Source organism: Scylla paramamosain, chromosome 22, assembly GCF_035594125.1.
Source record: "Scylla paramamosain isolate STU-SP2022 chromosome 22, ASM3559412v1, whole genome shotgun sequence".
NCBI lineage: Eukaryota > Metazoa > Arthropoda > Malacostraca > Decapoda > Portunidae > Scylla > Scylla paramamosain.
Genome location: NC_087172.1, coordinates 13,809,930 through 13,823,123, shown reverse-complemented (window position 1 = coordinate 13,823,123; position 13,194 = coordinate 13,809,930). Strand labels below are relative to the sequence as shown.

Genomic DNA, 13,194 nt, shown 5'->3' with positions numbered 1-13,194 from the left:
ATACGTGAAGGGACGAGTATTTACAAGAGATGGTCAGGATTCAAACCAGTACCAGAGTGGGGAGGAGGGATTGAATTGCGTCAGAACTACAAAGGATGAGAGTCACAGAGGAAGATGCAAGGGAAAGAAACAACTGGAGGAGACTCATACATGGCGCCAACCCCTCACTCTAGGGAAACAACGAAAGGAGAAGATGAAGAAATCAGGATTCGAACCAGTGACTCCGTAAACAACATTGTGGTCTAGTTATGTCGTGAGAGGAATAAATCGGGAGAGTTTTAAGAACCAAGGCTGACAACTGTGTGACGCTCAGACTATTGTGCTCAGATTAGGCAAGTATGCGAGGTGTGGACAAAGGGGACTGAATGGGGACCCGGTGTTGGGTGTGGGCAAGTGATGAGAGTTGCCAAGGAGGTCGTCATGAGAGCATTCCACATACCTAGGTGTTTTGTTACCTGTGCTCCTGGCTGTCACCGCTCTAAATAATAAAGGATCACGAGTCATGCCTGTACCTCTCCACACCTATTACTCCCACACCTGTCCCCTCCAACACATGCATTGTAAGTAAAACATGGAATAACATTTAACTTTATTTTACTTCCAATCACTTTACATAAAAGATGTTGATGGGCGACAGCTAGAAATATATATGTATAGTTATATACTACATCTTTATAAACTAAACTAAAATACCTCAAACTTTGCCCATTAAAAAAAAAAAAAAGCCATAAAACTAACGTGAATGATAGTTAATGAAAGGATGAAGTAATGGTCATGGTGAAACACTACAGTATACATCATCTTTGCCTTGGCATAATGCATTTACTGTGTCTTCTGCTTATACAAAACAAGTGACTACATACACAGCAATGAAAATAGTGTATATGTGAACACAGCCAGACTTAGCGGGGGGCGCGACCAGGGTGGCGCCACGCCCCCCACGACACTACACTTCTGATACCTCAACAGAAAAATAATGTGTTAACTTTAATAAAAATACTATGAACATGATACAATCTGTCTTATGTACAAACAATGCCACATAAACATAACTGCTGACGTGTCTTAACGTAATTTAAACACTAACCGATAAAGAAAACCAATAACTCTATACCAGACCGGGCACAGCGAGGGCGTGGCGGTGTGGGGCGCCCGCTGCGGCGGCGGTGTGCTGGCGGAGGCGGGGCAGCGGCTGCAGACATGCTGCAATCCACTCCCACTCATCGCCGCACACAGACACACTCACATACACACACACACACACACACACACACACACACACACTTTTCTCATCGTAATCTCAGCACGGAGGCTGGACCCACCAGCATGGCCAACACACGCCCAATACATTATACATTTATATAGTATTCGAGTGTGTGGAGGCCATGGCGTGGGGGTGTCGCTCTGCGGGCCACGCAGCGCTGCCTGGCGGGCAGGCAGGTTGAGCCACACACGCAGCCCTTTCTGTCCCGGCAGTTCTCTCATGCATCAAGTACAATACTTCATAAAGGTAACTTTTACAGTGTATCATATAAAACATCTTCCCACAGGAGAAAAACAAAATACATACGATAGATCAATAAGTCCACCACATTACAAATTACTTCATAAAGTGATTTTTTTTTTTTAGGCAACACAGATAATTTTTACTTAAGTAATGACAACACTGAAGTTCACATGATGGCAATGACAAACACGGTAGTAGTGGTAGTGAACCAGTCACTGTGAGTCTCACGTCGCGGTGCAGTGACGCGGAGACGAGGGGCGGGGCACATCCTCACTGGTAAATACACTTGACTAGAGAGAGATAGGAATGAATATCTAGCTAAACTAAACTGAAGAACAAAGCCTCAAGGCCACTTAAACCCGCCTGCAAACGATGGCATAAAAAAAAGAAAAAAAAAAAAAAGAAAAAAAGAAGAAAAATAAAAAAAGACACCTTTGCGGAACATTCGACCCCATTTGGCATCACAAGACGACCTGACCTACAAGAGTGACCTACAGCATGCACGCACACACACACACACACACACACACACACACACACACGCAGGAAGTAGGCGTGTACACAACTGCGTTACGTTCACAAGACCATACAGAGTACAGAGGTTCCTGTCACCTTAGCACAGTGGAAGCTTGACACCGCACTCCACTCTCATCTCTTCCTTCCCTTACACTCAATTCACTAAAAAAAATATTCATCTTCTCAATTTGGCAAAGATTAAAAACAATTATAAAAGTGCACAATTTCACCTGATAAACACATCTTATAAACTCATGAAGTGATACGGTTAGGCGAACCAATACCATTAAAACTTGAGTTGTTGAGATCCAAGGAACTGATGAAACGCGACACAAGTTAAGTCAGTCACACGAGTCTATGGAAAGAGTTACAGGTGTACAGTCACCGCCACAAGTCCTTTAGCCCGTCACCTTCACTCCCATTATGTTTAGTATCCTTTCTCAGTCTGAAGCTCTCTGGTATGCTAACAGATATGCTGACAGTGTTATATAACCAAAAACCTGACTACTGATACATGCCAAGCTCACCAGAGGAATCAGGGGCGCGAGAAAGACGCTAAGCTCTATGGAAGTGAGTGTGCCACGGTGCAAGACTTGTGTCCTGGACTGTACATTCTAAGCCTCAAGCATCGGGCAGAGCCTTTCGTTACAAGTCTAAGAGTATTTCAAGTATATGTTGGAGTGCTTTTTGGCGTGGAGGCTTCTGCTACACTCGATCAGTATCCATTGCCTCCTTGGTCCATTGACACACTGAGGACGTCCTACCGCGGCTACGTAGAAAATAAAACTTTCCTATAATATCTTCAGTGCAATGGACGAGGACGCGTACTGAGGAGCGGTGAGACATATAAAAATAATTATCGAATCGCTTCTGTATACATATAAAAACCATATTTGATTTTTCTCCTTTGGTCTTTATACAATGGCTGACTTATGTGCTCCCGTGTTCAGTGCAAGGGTAAGGGTGGGCTGGCTGGTCTTCCCTTCAGACAAGGGTGGAGGAAACAATGACTAACTCTCACGCGTTCTCTCCTCATCTCATGTCGTCTGGCTTTACTGGAAGGCTCGTATTCTGAAGCGCTTGGTTCTCTCGCTAAGACTTTTCAAAGGTCACAGAAATCATTCTTCGGGTTCTCATTGATCTTATTTCCCACTGGCGATGCATAATCCTTGTTAAACTATCGCTAGTATTATGAAAACTGCACTTGAAAATCCTAGTAACTCCCACCAGAGCCTGCAGCAAGTCGAGATAAGACGCCGAAACGTTTGGGAATACGGGCCAACCAATTGCTTCTTTTCTCCTCGTCTCTTCCTCGCATCACGACCCGCGAGGCGCCGGGAATGTATCCTCAAATATAAATAAGGCCTGACACATCCCGGGAACACTCGCGAGCCGGAACTAATACAGAAAAACTGAGGAACAACACATCATGACGTGAACTGAGATGAGAAAACGCAAATTGTCTGTACTAGAGATGAAGGTTACTTGCTTATTCTTATTTACTCTCTAACCTTGCTTTCCGTGGCGGTCTCCTACCCCTGCCACCTGCATGACAGCTTCATTGCCACACCTGTCACAGCGCCACGACTGCACAATGCTGCCACGACGACTGACTGACCTCCATAAATCTCTCTGACACCATTTCGAGACCAACACTTAAAGAGACACCGATCACATGATATGATTATTGTAAATATCTGAACCAGCAACAAGACTAACCCTACGACACGACACGATACACTCCACACAGCTCTCTTCCTCCCGCTTTTAAGAGGAGACGATAGATAGAAGGAAGGAAGAAAGGGATGACAGATGGAAGAGTGGAGGGATGGAAGAAAGAAAGATAAGGGGATGGGAAGCAGGCAAGGAACAGAAACACTAAGGAATGAAGGGATGGTTAAGTGAAGAAAAAGAAGGAAGGAAGCAAGCAAGGAAGGAAGGAAGGAAGGAAGGAAGGAAGTATCCGTAATATGAAATCTAGACAGAGTGACTTTTCTTCTTTCTACATCAAGATATTGTCAGAAGTTTTTGGTCATGGCTAATCATTACGTTTGTGTCTCTGAGATTAATACAAAACATCGGGGTCTCATCGCCCCACAAATTTTACCGTACACGCATACGTACACACACACGTGGCCAAACCGCATCTCTGTCTGTCTCTCCACCCCACCAACTCGGAGCACGGCAATGCGTCTGGGTCTCGCTTCATTCTCGCTTCTCTCCCTCTCTTTGGCAACGCACACGTAAAGAAAAGTGCCCAAAACAGCCCGAATAGCTTCTTAATTCTGAGCGTGGAAGCAACATCACCTTACTCGCCTTCATCTCATCAACTCAGAACGGCAACGCGTCAACAAATCCTGTCTCACTCCTGCTTCACTTTGACTTCTCTTCCTCTTTTGGTAACTTGGTAAACTAACTCCCGCAAACCGTAGACCCGCGGAAGTCGAGCGTCAGTCACTCTGCCTGCGCTCAGTACCAACACCACAGGCACGACATTTAGCAAACAAGGAGACGAGTTGCGCTGCTCACAATGGCAGGCAGCAACGGAGGCGGTCTTGGGGAAATGTGAAGGAACAAGACACAGTAAAGAGGCGGTCGTGATGGAGAGAACATATTGGGGAAGAATAGTGTACGAATCTCAAATCATTAAATCTACGACTGTTCCCTATCACGGTAGCGGTTCACGGAGGAATTTCCCGCGTCAGAAGGAGGAGAATCTCTCATAATGACGGAGGCGGCGGGGCGAACCGATACCCTTAGACCCAGCCTCCATTTTTTTTTTTTTTAGCCTTTTTGTTTTGTGAATTTGTAATCTTAACCGTACTTGACGGAAACTAGAAGAGATAGAAAAGAAAGGTCGCATCTTTTCATTTCAACTATGCGTGACGAAATTATAGTAATAAAAAAAGATAGAAAAGAAAGTTATCGTCGTTTTCAATTAAATTGTACGTGACAGATAATAATAATAATAATAATAACAATAATAATAATAATAATAATAATAAAGACACTTAAAAAGAAAGGTCTCATCTCTTTCTCAAACACGCTGCGTTGCTCAGACTGACCATATCAAAGTGCCAAAAGATACACACACAATTAAATCAGCTTTTGCTTTACGTTTTTTACACATCAGCGTGATAAACTGGCGAGGCGCGGCGGTGCAGTGCGGTGTATGGGCGGCTAGAGGCGCTACACGGCCACCCACTGCAACATTACACGCGCCGGCACCCAGAAACACCTATGTAGCCCGCAACACTATGTAGACCAACAGCAGCGGTGAGTAAATGAACCAACAACACAGCTTTCTTCAAGGGGGAGGGAAACTCAACTGAGGGTCGTGTGGGGCTCTCAGACTCTGCTGTCGCCGTATGCTGTCTGCTTGAAGATGGAGGTGATCTCGTCAATGGAGCGTCCTTTGGTCTCCGGAACCTTGAACCACGTGAAGATGATGAACAGGATGAGCAGCACCACGAATATGATGAACACGAAGGGTCCCATCAGCTGTTGAGGGAGAGAGAGAGGAGAGGTTTAGTTTGCTGATAATGATGGTGGTGGTGATGGTGCATTTGTGGCACTTCTTCAGGGGCTTGTTCGTGTGGTTGACTGATCATTGTTCCTCGTCAATTGTGGGAGGAAAGGTGAAGGTTTATCTAATCTAATCCTAAACATCAAATTATGAAAAGATATCCTGCTTGTCTTGCACTTTAAACCTACAAAGAAGAGTCACCCCTTTAAGAATGAGTGCTGAATACTTGAATACTGCTGTTCACTGGCTTGTATTCAGAAACGCTTTGCTCTCTCACCATGACTATTTTCAAAGGCCACACAGATGATTAGCCAAGTTTTCAGGACTGTTTCTACTTGCAGTAATATATAAATCGTGTTGATGTGTCAATAGAACCACAAAAAAAAAAAAATCTTAAAAACCCGGGTAGCTTCAACTAGAGCCTTTGAAGCAGTAGAGGTGCGGAGCGGAAGTTTTAGAATAGGGCCCACTGAAATCCAAGAACGCCTTACCTCTTTGAGTGGCAGGAACCCGATGCCGACGATGAAGGCAGCGGTCCAGTTGACGGCCACGGCGATGGAGGAGGCGGTGGGGCGGGCGTTCTGGGCGAAGAGCTCCGTCACGAAGAACCAGGGGATGGAGCCTGGACCAGTTGCGAACATGACCACGAAGAAGATGACCAGGAAGATGGAGAGGTAGCCGACAGTCACGTGGGAGTCCTTGTACAGCAGGCAGATGAAGAGCAGGAACACGTCCACCAGCATGCCGCCCAGACCAACCAGCATGAGGGTCTTGCGGCCGAACTTCTCCACCATAACCAAGGAGGCGAAGGTCATGAGCACATTCATGGCGCCCATGGCAATGGTGGCCTGCAGGGCGGCGTCAGTGGTCAGGCCGGCGGACTTGTAGATCTCGGTGGAGAAGAAGATGACCTGAGGGAGAACGAGGGAGTCATCAGCATCCACATCACTTGTTGGAATGACGCTGAGGCTGAAAGAGGTAACCTTAAGGCCTACATTTTGAAACGCTTTGCTCTCTCATCAAGACAGTTATCAAAGACCACACAGATGATTTGCCAGGTTCTCATTAGTGTTTTACCCTTGAATAATACCAAGATCTTGTTAAAATATCATTTAAATCATGAAAACATCTTTGCAAACCTCATTAACACACCAAAGTTGGGTTACAATTCAATACTAAGGACCATATTCTGAAACACTGATGCCTGCACCTCGACTACTTTCAAAAGGCTCTAGCTGAACTTACACGGACTTTTAAGTGTTTTTACGGTTCTAGTGACAGATTAACAAGATTTCTATATTTTTAACAGGAAAAACACTCTTGAGAACCTCGCTATTCATCTCTGTGGCCTTTGGAAATAGTCATAGTGAGAGAGCAAAGTGTTTCTGAGTATTGATGGCGGGCACTTACAGCGTTGATGCCGGAGAGCTGCTGGGCCACCATCATCATGACGGAGATGACGAGCGGGATGCGCAGGGTGGGGTTCATGGTGATCTCACGCAGGGACACGGACGGGACCAGCTTGGAGGCCTCGGCTTCGTTACGCATCTCACCCATTTCTGTCTGCACGTCGTTGGTGTTGCGAAGCCAAGTCAGAGCTGGGGGGAGAGCGAGAAGGTGTGAGGGAGTGTCTATCTTTCCCTCTCTCATTCGCACCCACACACACAGGGAGGTTCAGGTTACAGGAATGAGTGTTCCCGTAGGTGTCGTTCAGGTGACGCATGGTAACCCTTAAAATGACGCCTGGCTAAGGGTGCATCAGGGGACGGAAGGGACTGGGAAGGAAGGAAGAAGGGAAGGAAGGAAGGAAGGAAGGAAGGAAGGAAGGAAGGAAGGAAGGAAGGAAGAAAGGATGGACGGGGATTCATTCCTTAAAGCTATGGTCTCTGTACCTATCAAGAAGAAGAAGAAGAAGAAGAAGAAGAAGAAACTAATGCAGAACTTATTTTTTCATAATCATTTACATCTTTACCAGAAACTTATTTTTTCTTTACATTAATTAATTAAACTATCATATCTATTCTATCCATTTTTCCACACAGTTCTGAAAGGTAATGAAGGAGGAGCATAGCAGTGAAAGAGTCAAAACAGATGGGCTGCTGTGAGAAGAGTCTGGGCACCAAAGTTCACACAGGTCTTGGTGATCACTCGTGGCTTCACTGGTTCCGTATCGAATTCTCATTTCCTTCAGTATCCTGCCAGGGTTTGATCCCCGCGACGACCTCACACAGCCTATTGATCTGTTCCCACGATGCTTTACAGGGGGAGTGACGGGGAAGTACACGGGGGAAAGAGGACGTGAAAACTGAGACCAGTGCCTGATGGGGAAGAAGAGTGAATGTATGAACGATGCACTTGTGAAGGAGACCCGCCAGGAGACACTCACCTCGTTGGGCGTCCATTGGCTTGTCCTTGGTGATGAGCAGGAACTTGGGTGACTCGGGGCAGACAGGCAGGGCGAGCAGCTGGAAGATGGCCGGGATACCAGTGAGGGCCAGGGCGATGGGCCACAGAGTCTCTGTGCCAAGCAAGTTCTCCAGGCCCATGATCTGAGAAATCTGGGAGGAAGGAACACAAGTGGTTACTGGAACGTCCTTGCAGCACGCACGCACACACACACACACACACACGAACACACGCACACACACACGAACACACGCACACAGACACATTATCTTTAAGTTATCGTATGATTTGTTATCTTCTCACCAAAATGACGTGAAAAAGATCATTAAATAGCACATTAAGTATCTAAAGCTCTGTTACTGTTTCTTAACCTTTGCAAAGCAATGTAGTTTAGTTTTATCTTCCATCCTGTGTGTTTTGAACCGTGTTAAGGAAGCGTCCACTTACCAGGATGGAGATGGTGAGCACCAGCTGGTAGGCGGTACCGATGGCGCCGCGGAGGCTGACGGGAGCGATCTCAGACAGGTACATTGGGCACAGACCAGCGTTGAGGCCGTTGTTGATGCCGATGACGAAGCGGCCGGCGATCAGCATCTCGTAGGAGCCAGCCATCTTGCAGAACCCGAAGAGCACGGCGGCGACGATGGCGAAGGCGTTGTTGATGAGCAGTCCGCCCTTACGGCCTAACCTGCAGGAGAGGCAGGAGGAGGAGGAGGGGTCAGTATCTGGCGAAGGCGGTGACGGTGAATAATAACAAGTGAAATGATAGCAATGTTTTGTTTCCAGACAGCCAAGGGGAAGTTAAACATTATTAAGGCTACAAACACACACACACACACACACACACACACACACACGTACGCACCTCTCAGCGAAGAGTCCGGTGAGGGCGCCACCAATCATGCCGCCCACGCAGTAGATGGACACGATGATGGAGAAGATGAAGGTGATCTTCTGCTCCGTCATGGGCTCATCGTAGCGGTCATAGTAGGTGCTGTTGATCCACTCCTCCATGAGCTGCGGGGGGAGGAGAGACACGGGGTAGTGCAGAGGTCAGGTCATCAGGCTAACCTTTTATTCATTCCCCTCCTATTCTGACCTACTACTACAATTACTACTACTACTACAATTACTATTACTACTACTACTACTACTACTACCATTATTACGCAGGGCAGTTCAGGAGAAATCTGATGCAGTTTAAACAAATCAGGAGAAAACCCAGAAAAATCTGTAGATAAATCAAGCTCGGCCTACAGAAAAATCAGCAGCAACACGAAAGTAATCCCTAAACACCTCTTCCACTTGTTCCCTTGGCAATATCACCCCGGCGACTCCCAGCCAGGCGTTCCTCGTGACACTGAGAGAATTGCTTCATTGTATTGTTCCTTTCCTGTTTACGTTAAGAGAATTAGGAGAACAGATACAAAACTACGCACGCAAAACATTCAGGAAACGACTTTTTTCTTTTTCTGGGTCGCTTGGTGATTGAAAAGAGGGAAGAAGGAAAAGGACGAGGAGAAAGGAGGAAAAAAAGGCGAGAATATGAAAGCGGATGCATGTCTGAGCAGGAAGGAGAGAAGAGGGTCAGGGAGACGGATGGCGAGAGGGAAAGTCCAGGGAATAGTGAACGAGAGAGAGAGAGAGAGAGAGAGAGAGAGTGTGTGTGTGTGTGTGTGTGTGTGCGTGCGTTCGGAAATTTCCCACAATCCCCAAACTATGCCGCAGGTTCAAGACAGGAATCTCCCCTCTCCCTGCCCACTCCCTCCACCGGCTGGCTGGCTGGCTGGCTGGCTGCGGGGCTGGGCGAGGAGGAAATGTCTGGCTGGGTTACTGGGGAGCTTGCCGCAGTCTGCCAGGAGAGTGTTTAGGGAGGGAAGGGAGAAAGAAAGGGGAAAATTAGGAAGCGCAGGGAAGAATAAAGGGGAAAACTGCTATCGGAGGATGTAACGGGTGGAAAGAGAGAGAGAAAAAAAAAGGAAAATTAGGGAAAGAAGAAAGGAAAAGAAAAAAACTGCTATAGAAGAAAAAAAGAAAGAAAAATTGATATCGGTGGTTGTAAATGGAGGAATTGGAGGAAGACTGAAAAAAAAAAAAAACTGCAATCAGAAAGTGTAGCGGGAGAGAAGGGAGGAAAAAAGGATCAGATCGTGACTTCTAAAGAACTTTATACACGATGCTAATTACATTCCTCCTTGATCGCTTCTCGTATGGTCTCACCCTCCCTCTCTCTCTCTCTCTCCCTCTTCCTCTCCCGTTCCCCTGTCACACCACTCACCCAGCCACTACAAAGGTTGCCAGCCAAGAACCACAAGACCTTTAAAAATAACGATGATACAAAACTTAAATGACTGTCTCTCTGACTCTCCCTCCCTGCTGTCTCGCCGCCCCTCGTGACGCAAGGGAACGCGCGTCACGTGGGTACCATCACGTGCGCAGGGTCGGGTAGATCTGCATGGTCTGATGGGTCTAGTGTTTCCGCAAGCAACGGTGTCACTTTTCGTTCTCTACCCCCGTTTTCTTCCAGTTCCCGCAAGGCCGTCTTAGCTACGCCGCCCAGACAGATCAGCAGGCACCCACGCGGAAAGGCGCCGCTTTGAGGGCCGCCTACTTCTCAATGGGGTTAAAAAAGTGTGCGCTATTGTGAACCTAAGCTAACCCGCTACCGCTCGCTTCCTGGTTGACGTGAAGTGCCTCTGTTGCGTGCGCTCTCTGACTTTGTTGCTTCCTTGCTTCTTTTTTTTCATTCCTTCCTTCCTTTTTAGTGTTATCTCATTGCTTGACAGGAGCTGACACACGCACTCACTATCCCTCCCCTCGTCTCTCTCTCTCTCTCTCTCTCTTGACAAATAAAAAGAGTGAACGAAAGATGAAGCAAGGATGTAAAAGATACGAGGAAAGGAGAGAAAGATGAGAAGAAAATTGAGGAAGAGGAGGTGGAGGAGGAGAAGAGGAAGAAAGAGAGAAGGTGAAGGAGTTACAGTGATCAGCAAAATTTAGCTCCTGTTATCTCATTCTGTCATGTGTGTGTGTGTGTGTGTGTGTGTGTGTGTGTGTGTGTGTGTGCTGTCAAGGTGGGGGTGTGGGGGGGAGAAGAAGAAATCCAGTTACGTATTTTTCCCTCATCGAAACTCAAGGAAACTTTTACACAACCTAAGCAGAAAGAAAAAAAAAAAGGGTGTTTAGAATGTAGATACCTCTCTCTCTCTCTCTCTCTCTGAAATACAGCATGTTGTAAAGATTTCAGGGGAGAGAGAGAGAGAGAGAGAGAGAGAGAGAGAGAGAGAGAGAGAGAGAGAGAGAGAGAGAGAGAGAGATCCACCAAATCACTCAGAACTCAAAATAGGTTGAACTGGCAACCAAACTAACTATGGGTGCCAAAATCTAGTTACCCGGGAGAGAGAGAGAGAGAGAGAGAGAGAGAGAGAGAGAGAGAGAGAGAGAGAGAGAGAGAATGGCCAAATCTTTCGTCTATTCTGGAAACTTTATATAACTGCTGAGGTGCTGATGTAGTGCTGATTACGATATGCTGAGGGCGCTGAAATGCTGAGGTATGATGATATGGTATAGTATGTGGTGGTGAGGTGTGCTGGCGTGTGGTGTTAAGATGTGGTGGTGTGTGGTGCTGTGGTGGTGTGCTTGGCGTGTGGTGCAAGCAAAAAGAGACGAAGTGGCAAGGAAAGGGGGGAGACAGAACGCCCTTATTTGCTTGTGTGTACAGTTAAAGGGCTTCGCATACAGTGCTGTAATGAAAACTAACTATCCAACTGACTGACCGACTAACTGGTTAACTGACTGACTGACTAACAAGCTAACTAGCCAATTGACGAATTAACTAACTATATGAATGAATGAATAGAATAAACGTACCGAATTTCTCTCTGATTTTTGAGATAGACATAAGGAAAAAAATCTCTCTCTCTCTCTCTCTCTCTCTCTCTCTCTCTCTCTCAAGGCAGGGCAGTCACACCTGCACATACATGAAAGGCGTTGCTCTCAGGGTTACATCAACACTGTACTTCAGACCTGCATTTATCTAATACGTAGTGTGTATGTGTGTGTGTGTGTGTGTGTGTGTGTCATATGCCAGCACGTGACCCTCTTACCCTCCCTGGCACTGTCCCTTATGATGGCACCCCACTTGGCACTATTTATATGTCCCTGGCACTGAGGATGAAGAGTTACAGGAGAATGAATAGAGGTGGTGTGTGTGTGTGTGTGTGTGTGTGTGTGTGTGTGCGTGTGTGTGTGTGTGTGTCTGTGTGTTCTTGACTATTACAATACACTAGAATGGCTTCACCTCGCGTGTGTGTGTGTGTGTGTGTATGTGTGTGTGTGTGTGTGTGTGTGTGTGTGTGTGTGTGTGTGTGTGTGTGTGTGTGTGTGTGTGTGTGTGTGTGTGAGCTTCGTTGTACCTGTTATGAATATCAAGGTATAGAATAATCAGTTACGGTAAAAATAATAAAGGTATCTATGTATTTGTTTATTTATCCATCTATGTATTCATCTATCAGTGTATCTATCTGTTCGTTCATCTAGCTACCAATCCATTCATCTACCAATCTATCAATCTCCCAATCTATCTATGAAACTGTTTAAATATCTACTAATCTTTCTATCAGACTTCTCTATCTACCACCCTATGTCTATCTATCTATCTTTCCATCTATCTATCCATCTATCTATGTAACTATGTATGTATTAAGTAATTTATCAACCTTATCTACCAATGATCTACCTATCCATCTATCTACTTATCTATCTATCTATCTCCTTATCTGTCTTTCCATGGGTACTTACAGTTTGCGGGTTGTTGATAACGCCAAGGTTGTAGCCATGCTGGAAGGCCGACCCGAAGGCTGCCGCGGAGATGGCGAAGGCGAGGCGGGCATTGAGACCCTGAGGAGTGAGGAGAGAAGGAATGAGTGGTGGTGGTGGTGGTGGTGGTAAATGATGATGATGTTGATGATATTGATGAAGGAGAAGAAAGAGAAATAGGAGGAGGAGGAGCAGGAAAAGGAGACATCAACAAGAAATAACAACAACAATAATAATAATAATAATAATAATACACATCAAGGTATGGAACGATAAAGAAAAAAAAGAAGAAAAAAAACAGCATAAGATTAATAATTTATACTAAGTGGAGGAGGAGGAAAGAGGAGGAGGAGGAGGAGGAGGAGGAGGAAGGAAAAAAAAGCAGTCCCAGGTAAGACCAATTAATAGGTTACCTGAAGAC

General features: G+C 46.0%; 1 protein-coding gene across 1 annotated transcript in view; it reads right to left on the bottom strand.

Annotated features, from left to right (window-relative positions):
- Positions 1-577: 577 nt before the first annotated feature.
- Positions 578-13,194, bottom strand: part of LOC135111604 (solute carrier family 2, facilitated glucose transporter member 1-like) — a 92,618-nt gene continuing 80,001 nt past the window's right edge. Inside the window, 9 exon segments of the mRNA XM_064025095.1 lie at positions 578-5,345; positions 5,348-5,377; positions 5,380-5,524; positions 6,041-6,460; positions 6,960-7,147; positions 7,936-8,107; positions 8,403-8,643; positions 8,821-8,972; positions 12,756-12,854. Coding sequence (XP_063881165.1) covers positions 5,236-5,345; positions 5,348-5,377; positions 5,380-5,524; positions 6,041-6,460; positions 6,960-7,147; positions 7,936-8,107; positions 8,403-8,643; positions 8,821-8,972; positions 12,756-12,854 — 1,557 coding nt within the window. The 3' untranslated portion in view covers positions 578-5,235.